General features: G+C 39.2%; 1 protein-coding gene across 3 annotated transcripts in view; it reads right to left on the bottom strand.

The window, feature by feature from the left end:
* Positions 1 to 25,532, bottom strand: part of ptpn12 (protein tyrosine phosphatase non-receptor type 12) — a 57,378-nt gene extending 31,846 nt beyond the window's left edge. The window contains exons 1-3 of one of the 3 annotated variants that reach the window (XM_084710582.1): positions 24,745 to 25,532; positions 2,891 to 2,999; positions 288 to 364 (exon numbers count right to left, since the gene is read on the bottom strand). In XM_084710582.1, the coding sequence (XP_084566708.1) occupies positions 288 to 364; positions 2,891 to 2,999; positions 24,745 to 24,846 (288 nt within the window). In that variant the 5' untranslated portion in view covers positions 24,847 to 25,532. The remainder of the gene's footprint in view (positions 1 to 287; positions 365 to 2,890; positions 3,000 to 24,744) is intronic. The other 2 variants (XM_084710583.1, XM_084710584.1) reach the window with 2 other exon arrangements.

The raw sequence follows: 25,532 nt of genomic DNA, 5'->3' as shown, positions 1-25,532 counted from the left end.
GAAGCATAATATTACATTAGATAATAACATATTGCGAATTTTGGAAATGTTTATCTTTTACATTTGTCAATTATGTTTGACTTCTGGACTTAACAACCCTCTGGAGTTATGGGAGTAGGACTGGATTGGTTTGGATCGCACATGTCAGAAACAACCCTACACAGCCACCACTGGAGTCTAATTCTACACAGAGTATAATACTAATAATATAAGTGTAGCCTAATCTGTATCTGCAACTGTGCAGAAATACCAGGTTTAAACAGAACAGGATTTCAGCAGGTTTTTACCTTGATGAAGTTAGCATTGACGTAATCTGTGTCCTGATTGGTCGTTTTTAACCCCAGCTTCACCCTGCTGTGATCAACTAGGGAGAAAAAAAAAACATTAATCAAGTTACATCTGAATTATTTGCTTATTGCAAGAACAAATGGGAGAAACAGAAAAGAGGAACTAGTGGATGAAAAGACGGACAACTTTACAGAATGGGATATTGTGAGAGATAAAGAGAGCAAACAAGGACAAACTAGAGAGAAATGGGATGTAAAGAGGTTAATGGACAAACAGCAATATCCTCATTCCTACGAGCAGGGTGTGCATGTGTAAGTACACATCTATTACGGATGAACCAGTTCTTCTTTTGTCTTATCAGCAGCTCATTCACTAAAAGCCTTAATACATGAATGAATGGATAAATGAATGGATGGATGGACAAAAGAGTAAAAGAGGATAAAGGTATAAAAAAAGGTAGGGCAGATGCTGGGTCAGGGAAGCTTCACTTGAGGTCATTAAGTGCAGTGAGAGCTCAGAGACCATTACATGCCCTGTTACAACACACTGGATATCTGTATTTGCTCTAAATGTTATATGTGGTATGTTGTGTACACATATTCTGTCATTCCCTGTCTATCTCTACTCAACAGACTCCTCTTCATATGCTATTTTTTTTCTCTATTTCCCTTTATGTAATCAGATAATCAAAAGGAATTTTTACCTCAATTACACAGTGGTAGGCAATATCATTAAAAAGTCATGTTTTTGACATTTTACAAATGACATTTCTCATGATGTTGACAACATTTTCCACCTTTGATTGATTTTTCTGGCACACAAAGTACCTTATCTTTAAAGCTAAAGATATACTGTACATACGTGATGCTTTAAGGCTGCTGTCATGCAGGACAAAAGCTTTCATACAGATTATATCAGTCACGCATTTGCATTAGAATTGCATATTAAACTTAGTAGAATTAAAGTGCTATAGTTATTAATGGAAGCACAGAAAGGTTATCACTGTGAATCAGCAGCAGGCGTGTGAGCAGATAGTTACTGAGGGCAAAGTGGTTGCTTGATAACATTGCTTGATAAAGGTTTGTTGCTGTAGGATCATCTTGATACATTGGGAGGTAGATGACAGAAGATAAACAAAATAGTAACAGAAAATGGGAGTGAAACAAGCCACTGATATAGTCAGCCATGATGGCATTTCAAACATTTGTAATCACTGCATGTAATGTGATGTTGTTCACGCCAACAGTTCCGTTTCATGCTCCGTCAGTCAAGCAGTAAAAAAGGGTACAGATACCTTGCTTTTAAAATGTGCTTTAGCATAGTGTACGGATAAGCTTGCATGAAATAACAGTGTGCAAGTTCTAGCGACTAATATGAATGTAGCTAAGACTAAGGCAGTCGTATAGAACAATCCTGCAATGAAATTTACAGCTTTGACAGTTATAGTGTAAAGTCTGATGCTGAAACTATTAAAAAACTGCTATGACTGAAATACACGTCTGCTGCCCATTCTAATCACCTGGTGCTGCTATACCGACCGCAGAAGCCACATGCACCTGCATGGGCATCACACTGCTTAACTATTTTTACACAGCTGGAATGTTTTTTTTTTCTTTACGTGTGGTTATGCAGCCCGTCAAAAGATAGAAACTACACAGAACTGTCTCAAAAACAAGTACAGTCTGTTCAAAAAATGATGAAAATTAAAACCAATGTGATGCAGCAGAGCAACCTTGAGGGCTTTATATTGTAAATCAATAAAATTAATTTGTATCCAGGATGTGTAGTTAAAATAGTCTAGTTAATTCACTACCAGCTAATATAGCCTACTCTTCCAAACTCTGCATAACCACACAAATAACACACAACTCAATACGCACACAGTGAAGCTGATCATCTACCCTCCTTTAAATTTCCTCAGAAAACACAACTGGCACATAACCAAACTCTATAAAGGAAGACTCTGTGGAGCAGGTAAAAAAAAGCCTATAACCCTAACCCCTACATAAAACAAATAAAAAGCAACAGCACCACAAACTACACCTCTATACACCTCCAAAATTAACCTTAAGATTAATGGCACCTCTTGAAAATAATTAAATCATGCATGTATGATCTCTTGCAATACTGTTGAATTAGACTTAAGACTAGACTGACTTGATTAGTGTTAGTGTAGGGTAGGTATACCTAATAAACTTGTAACTGCATGTATTTTTTGCCTGCAACTGAAGTTTGAAATAAGCTCGTGCCTCAAATGTGCCGATCCGGTAAGAGCCGGGTTTGATGTGGAACCTATTACATAAAGTATGCTGTAATTTGCATAAAAAATAACACTGCACCTTAAAGTCTCTCTCCTTGTCTTTCCGTCTGACAGATCAGACAGATCAGTATTTATATGAACGGATTTTCTCCCATTTTAACAGCAGAAAAAGCACAGGTGTCGCTAATCATTAATGATGGCTCCATTAAATTTAGGTTTGCAAGGAGACCATAAAAGTAAGCAAGCATGCACATCTAAATGTAAATGCAGACATTATTTGTTATTAGATACACCTGTGTATGATAAATCAAAATGTCATCATCTGCGCAGTGTGGGACTTACATGGCAGTATGTCTTTATATCTGTTCTTCTTGACATTCTCCTCCCTCTCTCCTACGTTGGTGGGGTAGATCTTCTCCGTCCGGTATTTGGTTGATAACCGCCGTAACCTCTGGAATAAACAACATGACAAGAGAAATGTTTATGTTAATGATATGGACCTACAAACATGGGTTACACTCTGTCACTACTTTTATTTAACAGAACACAGGAAAAGAGAAAAAGGAAAACACATATATTACCAATTCTAAAACATTCACACGGCCGCTAATACCACAACACTCCAATCAGACACTGTTCCTCTTTGAGTGACAGCACATAAAGTTCACTGTAACACCATCACTTTTGACTGAGATATAAAATAGCAGTTACGAGGAAAGACGATCATGTGACCAACAATCTAACGGGAAACAAAAAGGTCACCACGAACCACTTAAGTCATCACTGAGTGTTAATTTTTTTCATCAGTGTCCACAGTGACGGTCTTCTTAAATGTGAGAGTGAAAGGTGTGACTTTTTTGAGATCAGCAACACGTTTGAGTTTGTGTGGTTCAGATTTCTATGGTATTTGGTGTGTGTTGAGTTCATAATATTCAATGGAAGAGGTTTCATTTCAACTTCACAGGCATCCTCTATGAGAAGAAAGAGGCCTCAGCTTCAGCCATTGATCACAGTTGGAGTGCTGAAAATGTTTTGGTCATCAAATACCGTCCACACTGCTAAATGTTACCATCACGACTTAAAAGAGCTGGGCTGATGTCCCTCCTCTTATTTTTCACATTAGACCAGTGATTCCCCAAACAGTGTTTTGTGCCACAATGGCATACAATAAGAACTGTACAAAAAGTTCTGAATTATTAAATAACTTACTATATCAGTCCTTTGTTTGTTCTCATTTCCCAATACAGAGGCATTATCCCAAAAAAATTCCTTTAAAAAAAAACTTTTGTCGAAGCGTACCCCAGTTTTCAGCATTTGTGCAGTTGCCAGATGGCATCATCCCGCCACAGGCAGCCAAGGAGCTTGCTGTATTTTCAGAACAACTTCACACATTGAAAGAAATGTTTAAGCACTCCTTTCCATTGGTGGCCAATGTCAAGTTCTATGATTGGATTTGAGACTCATGTAATCAAGAATTAACAACAATAAAACTCTAACTCAGTCCTAATTTTTAATTTTGCGACATGATTGGTGCACATGGGTGAGTGCTGATGTAAATTTATAGTTTCAAAGTAATTCTTGAATTAGTTTGTTACAAAATAAATAACTAGTAATATGGTTGTTTGTCAAATTTTATTTGACATTATTGAATAAAAATAAATGTTTACAGAGTCATAAGATTGGTCACATGTGCTTCCCTATTTAGTACGGATATGAATACTGCTGCACCTTGAGATTTCCAGTTTCCCTTTGCTGTGCCTTAGGCACAAAATGTTTGAAAATCACTGCATTGTATATTAAAGTCTTTAAATTTTAAGGCTTTACTTTGGACCTGAGCGAACCCTTTAAAACACCAAAGTCAAACAATAACAGAAACAAACTAGCCGATTGAGGGAGCAGCAGACCTGTAACTCTTGTGTCCTGTGAAGTAAAATTACCGTTTCTGTGAAAGGAGTCTAATAGCTTTGAAGAGAGTATAAATGGATATAATGGCTTCAGTTCCCTGCCAGAAAAGGCTGCCTGACAGCAAGGTAAAGCAGTGAAAATATTCTAGTGTACACTTAAACTGATATTTTGAGTGGCTAAAATACATTTTGCTGCTGACCCTGTCCACAGTTGTACACTGCTTAGCTTCTGTGCCAGTACTCATGCCCGCTTCTCCAAACTGTGGCATGCCAACCTCCATCTACTACACTGACTATGAGTAAGTAGCTCATAAAACCCCACTTCAAAAATCTGAACTATCTCTTCGAGACACTGACTGGTCTGAGAGTAGGAGCTCAACTACAAATAAGGGGACTTTCTGAAACTTCCAGTAAATTTCATTGTGTGATTCTTCTTCATTCATGACTTCACTGTGGCCTCGAGTGTCACAGCCAAACTTTTGAAGAAACTTCAAACGAACAGCGAGACTTTTGTACCATAAAAAAAACTCCTGCTGCTCCACTCTGATAGCATTCACATGATATCGCTCTCAAGAGCCATTTTTTATGATTCTCTCAGTTGGTTCAATCACTTTCCACTCTCTGTCTGAGACAGTGAGGAAATTAGACATCACTCCACTTTTTCTGCCTCCCTCTGACTCCCCCCTTTCTCTCTCGCACTGACTCTGAGAAAGTCAGCGTGGGCGTTCGGCTGCTGGAGCCTCGTGTGAAAAATGGTCCCACCTCTTCTCTCTGGCACTGACTGCAGGCTTTCCTCGTGTTACTGTGACAGGGACACATACTGTACATCCTGATTTCCTGAGACTCTCAAACATCAAGACTTTTTATCCTGTCCTTGTTTCTCTTCTCACTTTTGTCACAACATCACTTTCATGCTACTGCAGAGACATTTACAACAACTGAACGGTGTCTTTTTGATACAGCACTTCAGTACTTTGCTGCTGTGCTCACTGAATACACTCCTGACACACACACACATAAACAGTTTAGACTGGCGGCACAGAGGCACCCTAAAGACATAATGAGTTTTTCACCTTTCATTTTGCATCACTCATCTTTGTAAACCACAAAGACAGACAGAAACCGAGGGAGAGGAAACAAGGGAGAGAAAAGGAGGTACACGCAGAGACTGTGGGCGGCAACACAGCTGTGCTTGTGCGTCTTCATTTGTGTCTGCGTGTGTGTGTGTGTATTTGTGTGTGTGTGGTAATAGCATTAGAGCTCCTCCAGCCTCATGTGAATTACATTTCCAACAGAGGTCTGCTTCTGTGCTGGGCCAGAGCCCGGGAAGACACACACACACAAACACATACACACACGCTTAGACACACAATGAGGAGAGAAGGCAGGCAATAGTGATTTGTGATTCCCTTAACCCACAAAACACATTATGTGGAAACAAACATGCACACAACTGTGCCCTCAAACACTGTAATGATGATAAGTATTTTCCCTTTGTAGCCCATTTCACTTCATTTACAGCAAACTGGGGATGCACTAGTCGATTCTCCCATTAAAGCCAATGAAAGTTAACATTCTCCATCACCTCATCAATGATTTCATGACTGAATGTCAGCTGGCAGCTAGGAAAAGATTTCATGTTTTTACAAGGTCATAACTTGTATAATTATGAGGTCAAATTGCAAAGAATTAGCCACACAAAAAAACCTGAAGATAACATCTTATGTACCGTGCTCAAGACATTTCAGCACTTGTAATTCCAGGTTTACCCCACCCTCCAGTCTCAATTCAAACAGATTAAACAAATGCATCTTGATTGTGGAAGAGGTATTTTGGTGTATTTTTAGGAGTATGTTGCAACTGTCCAAATTTCTATATCCATCAGATACAGAGTACAGAGGCTGTTTTAAAACAAAAATTGTGAAAAGCTTGGCGTGTTTTGTCTCCATTTGCACTTATGAAAACTGCAGGAATAAGGTGACACAAGATTAGTATTTGTTTCAGTAAATGCATCAGTGCAACCTTATGGTTATAGCAAAGCAGAGAGAATGGGATCATGATGTGAATGGCAGTGAGAAAAGCAACGCATTGTAGGATTTTAGTGAACCAAGGATAGAGTTGTAGTAGAGTTGTGATAGAGTTGTGAGCGTTTGCTTTATTATCAATTTTCATAACCATTCTCACGACCACCAAGGGAAAATGAATTGCTAATAGGGTGCACCTTAACTCGCTGAGTTAACAAAGAAGCGTTGCATTTGTTAAGATGAAGAAACATCACCGTCAGCAACATTTCCTGAGACATTTGAGTGTCTGGAGCATTTTCACACAGACAAGTTATAGATCAAAACACATTTAACTATTGTGTGTTATTCCGCTAATGCCGCATACATCCTAAAGAAGGACAAGGACATGGTTTTCCTTGACAAGACTGTGTCTGTGTACTGTTAAAAAACCATCTAGTTAAACTGACTGACACCTTGGACATAAACTCCCTTGTGATGTAGACTGCATTAACAGCTCTATTCATTTTACGTATATTCATATAATATATTCATATATTCAATCATTTCCATATCATGTGTTAGCATTTTAAATTACTCCAATTCTGAATGTCTTTATTTGTGTAACATGATGGGTTAGCGATAGCTTGCTGTAACTTAAGCTCCTTTAGATCAGCATATCCCTTTTTTTGCTTGTATGAATCAATCTTGTTAATTCCCTTCATTTTCTCAAAGTAGCACTCCTTATATATCCAATCCAATATATCCCTGTAAACATTATAGATTGGACCTTTAAATGTGGATTGGTTGTTTTTTTTGAGGCTGGGCAAACAGATGTTTACCGGCATCAGTTCAAAGCACCTTTTATAGTAGAATTCAACCACTCATCATGCTGATAACATATTAGTGCCCATAAAAATACACATCTAACATATATAAAAGCAATATTGTACTCAAATTTCAGCTTTTATAATTGGATGGAGACCCAGCTACTGTCTGTCTCGCCCTTTTTCTCTTTACTTTCCATTGTCCCACAGACAGACCCTGTTTCTAATTACTCTTATTTCCCCTCTTACGTAAAACACACACACACAAAAAGACACATACAAACATGTGTGTGCTCTCTCACAAATAATGGTTAAGCCTGGAGGATACAAGGGAAAGAAAGCAGAAGGAGAGCAGAGTCCTAGCATGCTGCACTGTCGTCTACCAAGCAAACTGACAAGGGAGGTGGGGTGTAAAGAGAAAAAGAGATGAAAGAAGTGGAGGAGAGGGGATGTGGCTGTTTTAGATAAAGGGGAGAAAATGGGTGATTTGGAGAGAGAGGGGAAAAGAGGGGGAAAAAGCAAAGGGGAGGTAACAAGGGAGGAAGGAGGGAGAGAGAAAAGGGGAGCTCAGGAAAGAGGGAGAGCCAAGGCTTTTAAGAGGCTCTTGGTAACTAAGCTAATGGGTTCTTTTATTCCTTGTTTCTGTCGTTCATTCACACGCTCCCTTTACACACTCTGTCGCTTCGCACTAGCTTCTGTTCTGAATGGAGGGGGGGTGCAGAAAAAGAGGGCAAAGAAAAGTAAATACCCTTGCTTGTTTCTATCACTTCTCAAGTGCACTCCTCTATTTAATTCTTAACTGTCACGCAACAATTTGTGGTGTATCAATATCTCCAAAATGACAATGAATCTTCAACTATTCTCATAATAAATTGACTGTTTAAGTAATTGTTTTCAAGCAATAATGCCAAATATTTGGTGACTCTAGCTTGTCAAATGTGTGAATTTGATGTTTTTATTTATCATGTGTGACTGTAAACTGAATGTCTTACTTTCAGATTGTTACTCGCACAAAACAATCTATTTTAATGTATTGCCTTGGCTCGGGGAAATTGTGACAATTGTGACATTTTCAGTTTTCAATCAATGAAATAATATTACTATAAAAATAAAAGTCCCCTTCCTTGACATCTTCATGTTGACGATTTTATTTGATAGATGTAACATATTAGTTAATTACAATCCCATAGATATCACAGAGAAATAGGTCAAATCCTCACATTTGTGAAGCTGGAACTGCTCACTTTAAACATTCCTGTTTAAATATGAATTTAACAATTAACCAGTAGTCAAAATGGTCTCTAAGTAGCTATTTTTTCATGGACTGTTTGTATTCTCATTTAATTGGTTGGCAGGAATGTACCAATAAAGGTCCAATAATACAACATTTATAATTTATAATAATTTATAATATAAAGCTTAAAAATATGTACGCAATTATGCATGTAATGTTATCTTGACTTTTTTTTATCACAGCATTCAATCTATTGTTACATTCCTATTTATTAAGATTTTCCAGAGCCAAAGGTGGCATCACAAAATGTCTTGATTTGTCAGTGTGAAACCAAATATATTTAAATTTTATTTATACAAGAAGATACATTTGAGAAGCTGAAACCACTTAAAGTTATTCAGTTCTGGTTAATTGTATCAGTAACTATACAGAAAAGCTGGAAAAGATTTGTTAAATTTTTAACAACTGAGCATAACGATACAAGTGCAGTCAGTTTTTGTTTTACCCCCATCACTTGTACCTTTTTGTTACACACAAAAGCATAAGTACAAAACATCACAGGAAACACTCCTCTTCACAGGAAAGGGAAGTTACTGAAAGATTAGAAAACTCTCAAAAGGTTTTCTATGGTTTTCACACATCTGAAGACATGAATGCAGTGAAACACCTACGCTGCACTGTTGTGGTTGTGTCTGCAAAATGTGTGAAAAATTTTACTTTTAATAGCTGATGGACATCTGTTAATAAGTGTTCACTTGCACGTTCATCATGTTCAACTAGTGTCAACTTTTCATACTGATAAACGTGTTGTATTTTCATGCAGGTCTTCCACCCACACTGGTTTTATTAAATTACACTCGATTTTATTCGTTTTGGATGAAACACAAATGCCTTCCTTTACTTACTTACTGTATAGTACCTCACTCACTCCTACGGCTGCAACAATACATTTATCTTCCAATTCAAGACAATCATGATTCTTCCATATTACATATTATTGCGATTTCTGTTTACTTTTGTAACACTAGACCATGGGAAAAAATTTAATCATACACATCTGAAGGCTGTATATCATAAGTCTAAAAACAATGCTCAATACATGTCAGTCAGTCTCTTTTCAGCATCATTGCTATAATGTATATAAAAATAGTAAATAAACTGCTTTTCTAGTAAACTGTACTAAGTTGTTCCTGCTCATAAATATAGTACCATAAGAAATTAATAAATATAAGATAAGATGTTAGAGAACCTGAAAGCACACTAAACAAAAAGCCTTAAAATTAACATTCCTTCACGTATGATTTTGAGTTTGAGTGTTTGACCCTTTGAGGTTGCTGCAGATCTTAAATGTGGAGTGTTGAGATCAGAGTAATAGATTCAGCAATGGGAAATCTGGAGTTATATGTTCATTTCCATAGACTATATGAAATATATACCTGAAAGTGTGAGCTTAGATGTCGTTTTATGTGTGAAGCATTTTGTAAAGATATTACCACGATCATGATTCTTATTTCTATTAGCACAGTAATGGCAAGCCCATTATGTGTTAGTGGTAGTTAATTATATATGTGTGTTCAGCATTTTAAAAATCTATTCAGGAATCTTAAAAAAAAAATCATAATACTTAAGTGAATTGTTTTTTTCTTGCACCCTTACTTACAATAGTGTTTTTAGAAAAAACTTTCTCACATCACTCATGTTCCTTCCACATTATTTTCTACCATTCTATTCCCTTCTGTTTCTTACTTCCTATCAGTCAGGAGTAAAACGGCATGACTGAGTTGGCCAGTTTCCTGTGAACGCTCGACTTCCACTGCCACACAGGGCGTTGCCCCCTAAAAGCCCAGTGCCGACTTCACAGACCCCCTTCAGGGTGCAAACGAGTCATGTGTGCTCACAGACACATTTCCTCAGAATGACTTGACTTGGCCTAAAATGACTCCAGGATGCCGGGGCAGTTACTGCGCAGACAGAGAGACAGATGGAGAGACAATGAAAGAGAAGATTAGAAAGAGAGAAGAAAAAGAGAGTAAAAAAAGGAGATATAAAGAGGGCTAGCGAGGTATATGTGGGTAGAGAGGGAGGTAAAAAGCAAGCGATGGAGTTGTTAGTGGGTCTAACCTACTTTCTGTCTCCTGGCTGAATAAGTCAGCATCGCTGTACTTCCCTGGCACACTGAATAATTCACACACATACACAAATACACACATCGAGAGAAACACATTCTCTTTCTTTAACTCAGCACTGATTGGCAGAAAATATGCCCTTCCTGCAGAAGCAGTGGGAAAAAGGTATTAGTGTGTGTGTGTGTGTGTGTGTGTGTGTGTGTGTGTGTGTGGCCAGGAAGTGGGGGTGTCGAGCACTAGTGGCAGAGAGGCTGTACTGACGGTCACCTTCCATGCAGACACACACACACACACAAGCTAAAATAGGTCACCCCTTACAATGCTCTCAGAAAAATCCATCTCCCGCGCTGCGAGCATGCGGGGAAAAAAGATGCACTGCTACAGCACAGAGACTAAAAGGGTCTGTACGAGTCTGACGCTCTGTTTCTCTCCCTCTGTTGATTCAATAAGCCTGATTGACGCCCTCGCCGCCTCTCCTTCTCTCTGTGTGGCATCGGAGTCCCAAATCAGCAAAAAAAAAGCTGCAAAGTCATATTTAGTTCTACAGAAAAAACATGACTGCACCAAATGTGCTGAATGCATTATATATTGATCAAATTAATAAAAAAATGTGTACTAGCTCTATCTCACACCTTTATAGGATTAATATGCAGGTGGATCAACCAGCCAATTAGCTTAACTTAGCATAAACATTGTACACCAGTGGAGACTCCACAAAGTTACTGCTGCGGGCTGAGAAATACTCTGACATTAATGACTTAGTAAGAAAGCAAATTATCATTTTAAAACTTCAGTTTTTGTACAAATCACCATGGTTACATGACTTGCCCATTGCCCCACCATTGTTTTGCTTTTTATAAATAGAAATAAAACTCATTCAGTTAATTTTCGAGTATCAGTGCCCATGTTCATCAAATAAAAAAAAACATTTGTAAAATACCGGATACTTAGACAAATGGCAGAAGCTACAATTCAGAGCTGAAAATGTTGCTCAATACGGTGGCAGAGTAGTAAGCGGTACAGAGTAGCAGGAGTCAGATTTGGTTTCTCACGTGATGAAAGTGAGGAGAGTTGACTGACAGACGATAGCAAAGGCTTTGGTGTCAATGTGAAAAGCAAAAGCGCCTATTTGGCAATATTTGTAATTTAAACTCAATGCTAATAGGGACTAGGGAACCTGATAACCTTACAACAACACCTCTAATCTACACACAAACTGTCAAGTGCACCACAAGAGTGTGACTTCCGAAATGGAGTTTGCAGGAAAGCTTGTCCAGAGTTATCAAAGTGGTCTACAGATACTGAGCGTCATTGACAAATATTTTTGTCATATTGCAAAACGTCTGAGTAATCATTTATCAGTGTCATGACAAGTTTATTAACCGGTGGAGAAATTTCCTCACTGTGGCATCCCAACTTTGGATGCTAGCTGCATCACCCTTTTTCTAGTCCTCATGCTAAGCTAAACCTAGCAGCTACTGGCTGTAGCTTCACATTTACTGTACGGATGTGACGCTCTTATCTATCTATCTCTGCAAGAAAGTAAAACCACGTAATTCCCAAAATGTTGAGCTATTCCAGTAATTGATTTGTTGACAAAGTAAAAAAAGAAAAACAATCACATTTCTCTGAGAACAGGTCACCACGTCAGGTGTCCAATGTTAGTTTAACAGAGCTAATCAAGCACAATCACTAAGGAAATAATATGAAACCGCACCCTGACCAATAGCATGAGTCAGGGGTCCGGACTGTGTGTGTGCCAGACCTCCTCATTAGCTAAAGATCTTCACAACGATAATGTCTAACGATCAGCATCAGTCAAGCTGTATACACACATGCAAAGATGCACACACACATGCATTGTGCAGTCATTTCCACTTTATGGCTACTGGCGAGTGTAGTGTAGGTCAGTGGAGCACTGATAGCATGACTGGCATGAACACACAAACATGTAGGGCTCATCAGCAACAGCCCATCGTTCACTGGCTCAAAGCAGAATGAGCTCTACAGTAATTAGCCATCAGCCTTCCCTTTCTCTCTGTCAGTCACTCTGTCATTTTCAATTCTTGAACGATCTGATTAAATTATTCTGTTATGCAAGATACACTTGCAGCACTTAAACATGTGAATATGACGACACTAAAAGCAGACCATAACATTAAAAATAGGGACACCCAGGAGAAATTAAAAAGAAGTAATCATCCCCCAAAAATAAAGAAGAATTGCATCTGTTAATGACTGCACACACACACGTCTAATGTGTAATGTGGTCGGCGATTTGATCACATAGACCCCAGGAAACACCTGGCCTGAGCTGACAGCACCCGGTTCAACCAGCCATTTAAAACCGCCGTCAATTTTGGGTTCCCACTTCCGTTTTGTCACCCAAAATCTCAGCTCAGTACAGTACACAGACCTATGTAGTAAGCTGTCGACTTAGAAAGACGGACAAAGAAAACTCACTCATACGCTTCCTTTAAATAATGAGTCAGTGTGTTTGTGTCTTTATAGAAGACAAAACAAAGTGGACAGAGGAAATAAAAGCAGGAGGAAGTGGGGGAAAGAGATGGAGAGACAGTTGGAGAAACAGTTGAAAGTAGAACTTGGAGATGTGGAAAAAAGTAGACATTAACTAGAAGACTGTCTTCAGGGTCAAGTATCAGCATAGAGAGTAGAGTTTAGTTTTAAATTTCTCTGTGAAAATCAGTGCATTTCCCCCACATGTTTCTATGCACATTTTCATAATGAAAACCTGAGCGGAAGCTTTATTAATTTGAATGCAGTAAAGAGAGACTTCCTGAACAAGTCGTGACGTACAAGATCCATAAAACAACAACTCCAACATTGCATCCAGTCTTTGGGAGAGGCAGTCCAAAGAGAAGAGCTTCTAAATATTCAAAAGATGCCATACAAAATGTGCAACAAAAATACAAAAACACATTATACATACATGTTGACCATTATATGTGGAGCTATCCACTGTGCAGCTGACCACCGTGTGATTTTCCCAGTGAAGATCAGAATGACATAATTTCACAGCATGACCTGCCCTCTCTCCTCACTATCATTAGCATCTCTGAAATGAGCTTGAAACCATAAACACCCTCTAAAACTCCCTGCGTACGCTCAAAAATCTATGGACATCATCGACAGGAAAATCCTTACAAAAAGCACTGAGAGCCGGCCACATTTCTGGAGCACAGCTCAACCTGAGAAGTTTGACATGTTTGCATTTCAGTTAAAATTGTTGACTTCACTGCCATACGAACTAAGCAAACACAGTTCACATTTACTGGTATTTGCCTGGTGGTAATTTCCAGTTCTGGATCAAGGCCTGCAGCAGGAAGCAGATGTGGACAAACTGCATATAATCCCAATCATCTGGGACAGGAGCTCATTGTGTGTTTAGTGTGTGCTAAGTAGTGTAGCGTGTGTGTATTAATCACTTCTCAGCTCGTATTTGGGGTCAAACTGGTGACCCATGTAATTTTATACATTTTGTACTCTTACTTGACCCCTAATCTGGACATGTTTGTGCTTGTTTACTGGTTTTATAATAATTTAATACTATACTTGAGCCCAAGAGAGATTATGTTCTTCCTTGTAATACCCTGTCCACCTCAAGGACGTCCCAGCAGGGCGGATGCTGTTAACAGGTTTGTGTGTGTGTGCGTTACTGTGTGTGTGATGTGTATGGGCTGCCATGGCGAGTATGACTCCTCCATGTAGCCATTTCCTCTCACCTTAGTCACAGATTACACACACAGGGGGCATTACTCCATAATTTCCTGAGTGTTTGAGCGTGTGGTCTCCTTATCTTGATCAATAAACTTTTTCGGCCTTGTTGGTGTGTCAGCTAGCTTTCATCATGTAAGGCCTCATGCACACACACACAGACACACACAGACACACACACACACACACACACACACACACACATATGGTAGCTTCAGAGCGGAAATATTGTGTTGCATCTCTTCTGAGAAACACCCGGTTTAGGGGCAGGAGGCTGGTTTCTGGGTTAAACCGTGGGAGGGGGCGGGTGAGAAACAAGGAGGCTTGTGACACCAAAAGAAATTGGGAAGTCTTGTTACAGTAACATGAGGCAGGCTTACAGAGGTTGCCACACACACACACACACACACACATACTATTACAAAAACAGCAGCCGACCCCTGCAGTGTACCCCCCTGCACCCACGCACACAAACAAGTTAATAAAAGCACAGAGCCACAAAAAAAAAACACACATACCCCACTTCTTATTTTTCAAGCCAGAGATGGAGGATGGTGGTGAAGACAACAATGAACGCAGAATGTAACAGCTTATACACCCCAATAAAAAAAAAAACTAGTGTACTTTTATTAGTAGTTGCTTTGTTGTTGCCAATGTCAACCAAGCCCATAGATCTTTTTTCTTTAAATTTGTGCATGTTAAATAAATAAAAACAGACCAAAACACACCGTAAATAATGGCACAGCATCCAGCCATGTGATTAAGAAAATGGTCGGTTTATGCTGGCAGTTCTGTCGATTGAGAACACAAGAAAAACTGTAAGACCCATTCCACTCTTTTGATGCTCAAATGAATAAAGGAATGAAAATAATTTACTTGATAAATTTACTGAAACCAAAGCCCCAGACATCAGAACTCGCCAATAGCCCGGGCTGAGCTTCCCAGAGCCCCTCAAGCTCATTTTTAACCCACTGACAGACTGATGAGTTTGAAATTTAGATGAAGTGGTGTATTATTTCATGAAATGAGAGATAACCTAAAGTGTTCACTTCCACACTGGATCACCTGAAACTAGAGTCTTTTACATTTTCCAAAATACATCTAAAAGGGTGGATCCATTAGCCTATTTTGGGTTTTAGGTATTTATGTAATTCTGCAGCTTTCCAGTAGTGTATTCTGTATGTTTTCAAAATCAGAGTGAAAAATTAACTTTTAAAAATGTGGACATCTACCAACCACTGACAGATAAATATTCAAATTCACCAGCCACCCAATAGAAGCAAAATCATTATTTTGTTTATGAAATCTACCACCCACTTTCCTATTTTACCAGCTTTTGAATGGTGGCTGGTGCTAATTTTCCACCCAGGTCAAAATGCTAGTTTCCTAAACTTAATGCATGTGATCTTACGTAGGTTTCTGCATCATGTTATTGCTACATATAAAAGTAAGTTGAAGGAGGGGAGGGAAGGTCATTGTACAAGCACTGTAATCTACTGTATGTCACTGCTTTTTGCTAACGGCTGTGTGAGTTTCAATTTGAAAAGCCCGCCTAAAAGTGCAGAAGGAGTCACCCTGTAACCATGCAGCATCACTGGTTATATAGAAAAAAGGCTACATGCATCCAGTGCAAATTACTATACTCTAGGCTCAGTCTTAAAACCTGGGTTGCCTTTTCATCATTTTTGCAATCATGCATTAGGGCTGCATGATTGATTGGAATATTATTGAAATTGCTATATGGCCAAGTGCAATATGCAAAATCAAAGAAGCTGCATTTTTTTTTTTTTTTTTTTGATAAGGGAAAGTGTGAGACAAAACAGCATTACAGCAGTGCTGCAGCGATGGACTGGACATCAAATCTTTTTCTCCAGATGTAAGAAAACATGTTTGTTTGGTACAGACTAGAACAAATGTCACATCATCATGATTTCAAAGCAGTAGCCTTAACCTACCATGCTGTTAAACACAAACAGGCTCCTTGCATCCTTGTCCAGTGAGGTGTGTGTGTGTGTGGGCTTGTGTAATACACAGGCTATAAAGGCTTCCAGATCATGTGCTGCAGGCTCGGATGTGTGTGCAGGCACTTAATATGCACACACACACAAACACAACTCAAAAAGGAGAGGGGAAAGCCCCCTGGTGACAGTGGAAATTGTGTTATTGTGAGTGTGTGTTTTGTGTGTAGTAACACACACACACACAAACACACACACACACAAGCATGTTAGGCATTGTCACATCTCATTTTCTTGCCTCCCCTCCGAGTGTTTTATGTCTGCCCGACAGGACACATGTTTAGAGAAGCATGTGTGTTTGCACTTTTTCGCCTTCTTTGATGTGCTGCTTGGGAGTAATCTACTTGCAAAGGTGGGGCAGAAGCATACACACACACACACACACACACACACACACACAGCCTGATCTCCCATGTCTAAACCCTGTCTAGACTACAATACTGAGCCTAGTGCTCCAAAAAAACAGGTACAGAAACACTACAGAAGATGGATACACAGGTAACACCACAGATCTTTCTTTTTGTTTCCGGCCGTGTGGTTTATTTCCTGTCTTTACATCATGCTTCATTTCCAACTTGAACCACTGTCTATCTACATTCACTGAACCTGTGAAATGATTTTTACACCTCTATAAAGTGTCTCATCCTACCTCATATCTGTTCATATACAGACGTCTGTTCATGTGCCACACGGAGGCACCTGGCATATTAGTGGACGCCAAAAATGCAATGTGTTTAAAAGAAATTTGTACTCAGCTCCAACTTGGAGCTCAGACAGCAAGTATGATTTTGCATAAGTTAAATTTTATGTCTTCTGTAACACTACTACCACACTGCCAGGGTTTGGATAATCACTGCTACTAGATATAACTCTCCAAAAATGAATTTACACAACACTGTGTTGGCATTTTGGGTAAAAGTCATCTGTAAAACCATTTTTCTTTCAGGCAGCATGGTGGCCTACTAACTATAGAAGGTTTCCTATAGAACACAGTGGTCAAAGGCTCAATCCCTGAAGCCTGTATGTCGATCACCAGCTGTGTGTTCAATCAACCTGATCTTGAGCTCAATTCTATACTCCTATCACCTCATTCAATGCACTGAGATTACAACTGTCACCGAAATACTATTTATGCATGCTTTTTATGTAATCATGATTCCTAATGAAATGGAGGTGAGTCTGCATAAATCAAAGAAACTTTGTTCTCTCTCTTTGCCCAAATGAAAGTCCGTGTCGAATACAAACACTCTTTCTGCCCACAGGAAGTGACACATCACAACTGAAGTGCAAAATACTGTCTCAGAGACAGCAGGCAGTCAGTGCTCCGCCCGTACAACAGTGAAGCTTGTTTCAGAAAGCCAGATTTGTGAGTCAGCAATATAACTTTTGAAGGGTCTTGTCACCACAAAATTTCACACCTTCTTCAATTAATTTGAATGGAAATGTCAAGAGCAAATGATTTGCTCATCGCAGGAAAGTTAACGAGCGTCAAGCTTCCACGTCTAGTTCAACTTAAATGAATTTAACAAATGCAAATCCATGCTGTCACACTGCTAAAGCCTTGCAGGATGGTCTGCAGTCAGTCAAGATAAATTTCACTTGCCCATTCTCCATACACATGTGCTAGCTTGGCTTCACTTGGTTTGACTCCACAGCACGGCAGGGATTTGCATGTCCATCACAACAGGGCTGCCCTCTTAAAGGTGCGTCTTTTAAGTGAGGACATGCTTTTTTTGAGTCAAGCAGCTATAATACAGTGGATAAACACATTTAATTTCCCATAAATTCTTCACAGTGAAAGTCCATATTATTTTGCTATTTAAAAGCTTTTATTGAGATGCAGCAAAATTGGGAAATTGTTGAATTGTTTGATTTTCATCTAGGGTTGGGAAATATGTTAAAATTTCCCAACTGGCCATATATTTGCAGATGTGTGTGTTGTCGCTGTCACTCATTTAGACCATCCGTATATTCCGTCTTTATACAGATCTAATTTATCTTTTAGATGACTTACTTTGCCAGTTTTAGTGTTCTAGTTGTGGGTTTTAACTGATACTGTTTCTTTTTATCTACTGACTCATATTACATCTGGCACTGCAATGAGCAAATGTTCTCCAAATGTTACATCTTCTTTTAAAATCTTCTCTGAATGTGTCCACAGTGTTGCCTCTGTAACTGGCTATTTGTTAAAAAACTCTGGCTCTCTTACATAAGCGCTCTAATAGCCGGTTTGGAAAGTCGTGGGTTGACAGAGCCCGTTGATAACCACCCTTGTGAAACAAGTAAGATTGCCATTGTTTGGTTTTTGTGGAACCAGTGACTGCACAGATGCCCCCAATTTTGCAGGACATGCGTCATGAGACAGCCTCCAGGACTCAACAGTAGATATTTTGCCTTTCATTCCATTTGTATCCCTTTGAATTAAGTCATTATCATCAGACCAAAATGGCTAAAATGATTATACTGTGTGCCTTTTACTGATGACACGCTGCATGATATCACTGCTGAAGCTTAAATCTTTTCAATAATTATTAGCATTCTGGCTGCCGTTTGGAGCCACCGACATACAAAGCTGTTAATTCAACTTAAAAATAAAACACACAGTCATGTACTCACAAGAAAATGCAGAGGGTCAGGAAAGAAATTAAAGGCACATACTAATTTCAGCACTGAATGTTTGTGAGAATATATAGCAGCATGTAATTTATCTCTTAGCACAGGATTATGACAAAAATGTGTCCAATTTACACCTTTAACTCCAGCCTCGGGACTGTTTGGCTCTGTCTCCTTGCACTTCATGGGAGGCCATGATGTACTCGCACCATATGCACCAGTATGGGCCATGTAATTAGATCAGTTGTTGATGTGTCTCTATACAAATGCCATTTAACAATATTCTTAAAATTAAAGATGTCCTGTACTAAATCAGACAGCCAAAATGGGTCACCAAAATGTTTCACACATGACAACATCATGACTGAATACCAGAACAAGACAATTCTCACATTTGGGAAAATTTCAAGTGCTCCTGTACCATCGAAATGCTGAAAAAGAGAACCGAACGAAGCATGTAATCGCTGACTCGTTGCCCTACTGGAGCACTGTAATTATGCCTATAAAACACATTCTATATATAAACAACAATAGGCAGTTAAAGTGGGTGTTATGTCAGGGTGTTCTGGTGACTCAGTGTGCAGAGGAGCACACCCCATGCGCTTGTGGTATTGTGAATTCGACTCCAGCAATTGGAAGCTTCATGAGAGGTTCAAAACTGGTACGACAGACAAGCAGCAACCAACTAAAGCACTTACTTACATGTTGGCTGTGGCTGATGAGTCTTAATTGTGCTTGGTACACTGGCACACAGCCCAACTGTGCTCAATCTGAACAAGTTTTCTTGTCCACAAGCCGGTGCGTCTGCTGAATAATTTAGGTGAAACTCTTCATTCAATGCATGATGCTGCCAGCAAATTTAGCATGAAGCCCCATTTACACAAATGCCATAAAGATGATATTAAGCAAGTCTGCATGATTACTGCAAATTACCAGAATAAAGAAATCATTCAAATCAAACCACTTACGTGGCCTAGACATGACGTTTATATGAGACATTTAATAGTCAAGTTACTGTCTGGAGGGATGCGTGGTAGCCAAAAGGCTAACAGGAAATATGTTTCACTGAGAAATGAATTATTGTTTTTTCATGCCAATAAAGCTCATTTAAAAGGAAGCTGAACAGATATCACATTAAGTATCAAGGCACAACAAGCATTCAGTGATGTCCTGTAAGTTCGAAAAGGGGGTTTCTGCATAAAAGGCTGCCATTTTCTGTAGACATAAGGCCTGGAGGAACACTTTGTTGAGAAAATAGGAACAGGAACACTCTTTTGTGGGGATGACATAATTCTCCAAATCCATGGTTCAATTTGATTTTGGATTTTAAGGTCACAATTCAATTTGAACATTGGACTATCAAGTATTGCTTTGTAAAGCTCAACAGATCATTGCTTGTATGCCCTAACTGTAATTTACATTTTCATATTCTCAGTGCCAGGGTTAGATAATGTCTAATTAACTTATTTTAGCCAGCCTGTGACTTATTTTTTCTAACCATGGTGAAAAGCAAAACATTTCTGTGGGATGGCAATTTACCACAAATGCCCAAACAATTATGTTTTGTTGGACTTTACTGAAGCATTCTGTCATTAGTTTAGCATAGCCACTTTAAGGAAAAAGGCAGCGCACAATGTATGTGCGGTGCGCAAGTGAGGTAGAACAAGCAGCAGATGAGTGACGGTGCTGCTGGCAGAGCAGAAACTTAAACTTAGCCATGAGTTTCAATCTGACAGTAAATGTACAGTAAAGGTTAGTACGTTAATAAACGCTGCTGTTTCTCAAGACCAAGAAAAGTCTTGTCTGTTGATCCCAGCTGCTAGAAAAGTGAATGGGTAGCCTGGAAGTAAGCCGAGGAGGAAAGGCTAACATTAAGCTAATGCTAAGGCTAGTGTTGTACCATTGCAATGTTGCCCCGCTGCAATCGTATCTCGTTTAAAAGCTTTGTAATCCAGCCTTGAACCACATGGTCTATTCTGGAGACTTTGTAAAATAAATCCATAATGATAAATCCAACGCTAAATGTCTTTAATGATTATTCATGTAATTTTCCATGTTGTAAACAGGTGTTGTAATTGTTAGCATGTTGTTAGCCATCCACTGACAACAGTTGTGTCTTTCAACAAATCATAAGATGTGCTCCGGATTTGTCAACCAATCAGAGGCTGCATTCCTGACTAGTCGTGAGAGACGGCGCTGATCCATAGATGTATTAACAGCTCTATGCTCTGATCTCAAATGCACTGCACAATAAAATAACATGAGATTAACCCTTTAAAATACAATATGCAGTGATGACTGTGATGAGCTCAACTGCACGGAAGCATCACATGACTGCAGCTTTGTGGTTATTTTCAAAGCCCTAGGCTAGATAAACATATAATAGAAATTGCTGAAAGGCTGTGTGTCATGTTACGGCCTTCAGTGGAGAAATTAAAAATCTGTTTGCAACATTACTACGGCATCCTCCTGCATTTTCAGCAGAGTTGTGTGAAATGCTACTACACATGGATAAATGTTACCAGTGGAAACACAGAGCTAGCTGCTAGATAACCACACTGATGGTGAACAGTGAGGGTCAATCGAAGAATTGTAGTTTTTTTTTTTGACTAGTCTTGTATGCACGCAAGTAGGTGGGGGTACAGAGAAAAAAAATACTAGAATACTAGAACGCCTCTGATTTTAATTCCCATTATTGAAAATTAAAGCTCATTTGATCAATTTTTGATTCAATATTGAAATTGTGACACCCCAACTCTTTTCTAGACTGACAACAAGCTCCCCTACAGATCCTACAAATGTACAGCAGCAGAGGACTGTGGCTGTAGTAGGCAATTTGACAAGGTGTGGATGTGTGTAAAGTTCTGAATGAGAAGTGTGGTGGTGCTAAAAGAAGAACCTACATTTACCCAGTCAACTCTGCATAGAGAAACCAGCAGCCAATAAAAAAATATTTTTGAAAAGTATAAATTTTACTTGGCAATTTTTCCAACCTGTCTTCTTAGTTTTGATCACAAGCATTATGAAATGAATAGCAAGTAAATAAACTAAAAGACTAGTCCTAGCTCCTTTTGCTCATCCATAAAGAACTTATGTGCCTCTCACACAGCCCAACGCCCCTTGTAGACTGTTTTTTGCGCAACATCCTCTACGTCCCTGTTCTCTGAAACACACACTCGAAGAACAGGACGGGCCAAGTCATCAGCAAACAAATGGACACATACACAGAGTTTTCCTTGTTTCAGAATTTGCGCTGTACCTAATTTCAGCAAGAGAGGCCTGTCAAATTGTGTTGCTTTTATCCAAAGTGTGCCCAGGAGTTGATAAAGCTCCGGCTTTAAAGCCAGAACAAAATGTTATGAAATGGGCCAAGAAAGAATGTTGCAAGCTCCAGCAAGCAGCTTGCATGAGGTAGGGAAGTAAGGAGGAGAATAGAGTGTGTGTATGTGTGTGTTTGCAACTGTAGGCAAAAGTAGAAAAACTTCACCGCCCTGACACCGATCAGCCTTTTCCTAAACAATCAAACTTACAGTATAATAAAACAAATCAAAACAAAACACTTAACTTCCCTGACACATAAAGTGAATCATAAAGAAAACCCAAACCCAACTTCTGCTGTTACAACCAGTTAAACTGTAACTGAGGCCTGTTTTATCTGGATCATTTGGCTTTATAGTTACATTAATTTAAACTTACAATTAAAATGTGCATGTCTCTTCAAGTTAACAGTGCATTTCCCAATGTATCTTAATCACAGCTATTAAACTAAAATGACCACATAATGACCCAAGTGGTATTAAAGAAGTGCCATTCCTGTTGTGGCTATTTCAGCTATTTCACAAGCCTGGGACAAGTCCTATTTTGAGTCTGGAGTTGCAACACAATAACATCCAGTGATGCAGCAACAGTGTGTGGGCAAACTTATGACGGCAGGTGGGTCAGCGTTCATCGTGAGGCAAACGAAATATGTTACTTTGGCAATTTACAACACAAAACACCCTTTGAGCATGAAAGAAAGCTGGGTAAAAATTAACTTTTTCTTCCACCAGCCAAACGGCTAGTGAGTGTTTTTTTTAACAAATACTTTTTAAAAAAATCAATCTCAGATAACCCAGGCAAAAATCTTGTTCATAGATGAAGTGATGTATTAAAGTCTATCTTTAGTAATTCCCTCCACACTCTGACGTATCCAATGTATTCCGTGTTTTCCTTGGAAATTACAGCAACTAGAGTAGGGAATGCACTATTACCCCGAATGAGATAATGTATTTCTCTGGGTTTGAACATTGTTGAAAAAATTGGGGATAATGTAAGTGCACAACTCAGCAAAATGTATAACACAGCTCTAGGCCTTCCAACATGTTAATGTCAAAATGGTATATATTATCATAGCTTTAAATGGTTTTGTTCAATTTCATTTTGAAGTTTTCATGTTGGTTTATGGTCCTATTGAATTCCACTGCATTACACTGTGTTCACCTTATTTAGCCTACAGTATATCAGTAAGGGTGGGATAAACTATAACTACTGGTTGGTGGGAAATGCACTGTTCAATCGTTTTTCTAGCAAAAATGTCAAACATTTGCTGGTTCAAGCCACTTAAACGCGAGGAATTGCTGCTTTTGTTTGTCATTTATGATAGCAAATGAAGAGTCTTTCAGTGCTGGATTGTTGGTTGGACAAAAGAAACAATTCGAAGACGTCACTTTGGGCTCTGGAAAATTGTGATGGGCATCTTTCACAATACACATTTTATGGGCTAAACAATCACTTAATCATGAAAATGACTGGCAGATTAATTAGAAATAATGTGAAAGATTATTGTGTCTGTTCCCCAGTGTCATTTGGGGCAATAAAGTTTATTGTTAAACCTAAAATATCCTGCCTCCATTACATATCTTTGTCACAAGTGTTTGATTAAGACGTTTGAGAGATAATTGAAAAAAATATGCGTTTATGTATATATTAGGCTGATATATTGCTATCAGATTTTTTTATTCTCTAATACTGATACAGGCATCAGCCACAAAATCCAGTATCTGTCGAGCTATGATTAAAGCTGAGTCTCTAATATTTTGTCTTATATCAATAAGGGTAGAATAACTTGTGCGCTTTGAGTGTTTTCAGCAAACTGTATTCAGCAAAGAAAGGTATGTCCTAACTGTCTTTAAAAGGGTTTATCATCCACTACAGTACACATCCATCCAAAACCATTACTTTAAAAGAGATTTCTAGCAATGGATTATAACAAAACCATGCACAGCAATACTACAGATACACCACAGGAGCTCAGGTTGGTTAGTGGATATTCATTGCTTATTGACTATGAGAGAGGACAATGAATCATAGCACTGTATCCTTACAGTCAGGCATGGTTACCAGACAGTAAGCCACCATAACACAGCACTGTAGCCCTACAAGCTAAGCTATCCCAACAACAGCTATGTAAAAAATTAGCCCAAGGCTGGAAAGTGACGTGAATGTGTCTTCATGTTGTGTTGTTCATTATTTTAAAGAAACAGGAGCCGGTGATGTTTCTGTGGTTTGGGGAGAGACAATGCTAGGCCGCCATGTAAAGCCTGGAAATGGGAGGAAAAGGAAGAGGGCAGTGTGGCCGCCCCTGCCTCACCTCCTGGGGGATACAGCCAGGGAACCAGGAGGGAGGAGGGTGGGATATGGAGGGAGGAAAAGGTGGAAATTATGAATGTAGATGCAAGGTAAAGGTACATTTTGACCCACCATAAAGTCGCTGCCGAAGTTGTCCTCTCCCCTCTCCTCGTCCCCCTCGCTCATGGCCTTCACCCCCTGGATAAACTTTCTCAGGATGCCGGCTTGGTCCATCCTTCAGTCCTCTCTTGTTGCCTTTTTTCCTTTTAAAAAAGCCTCCCAAAGTGGCGAGGAGGGAGAAAATGTAGAAATAAAACAAAAAAAGGGGACACAAGGGAAAGGGAAGAGGGGGAATAAATAAAAATAAATAAGCTTCACGGATCCTCCCAGAGAGTCATCGTCGGTTCACAACACCTTCTTTTTTATTATCGCCCCATGTTGTTTCCTTCTTTCTTCTTCTGGGCTGTTTTCACAACGATAACCGTTAGTCCCAAAGAAAAGCAGCGGCCGCCCGGTTTTCTGCTCTACAAACAAGTTCACCACCGTGCCGGAACATAGACTATAAACACTTGGTTCTGTTAGAAAAAAAAAATAAAGACAAAAGACAAAAAGCCCTAGTCTGGTCAGTCTATCTACCCCTCCCTGTCTACCTCGGTTGCCACATTCACACACTGCTGCTCGTTATTCGCTACTGGGGAACATCCGGACTGGGCAAAGCCAAGGGAAAGAACGGCCCGCCTCTTCCATGAGATTGCCGCCTCTGATTGGGCATTTGATACTAGATATTAGAATCTCATTGGCTAACGTGGATGCAGCTCTAAAAAGAGCCAACTCTGGTTGGATGAAATGTGTGTCTGTCGTTTTGACGCTGTTAGTCGTCGTCACTGGTATCATGAATGACAAAATCACTGTTAAAAAAA

Source organism: Lutjanus erythropterus, chromosome 22 (assembly GCF_056507025.1).
Source record: "Lutjanus erythropterus isolate fLutEry1 chromosome 22, fLutEry1.hap2, whole genome shotgun sequence".
In the NCBI taxonomy this organism is placed as follows: domain Eukaryota; kingdom Metazoa; phylum Chordata; class Actinopteri; order Lutjaniformes; family Lutjanidae; genus Lutjanus; species Lutjanus erythropterus.
This window is presented reverse-complemented; position numbering and strand designations above follow the sequence as displayed.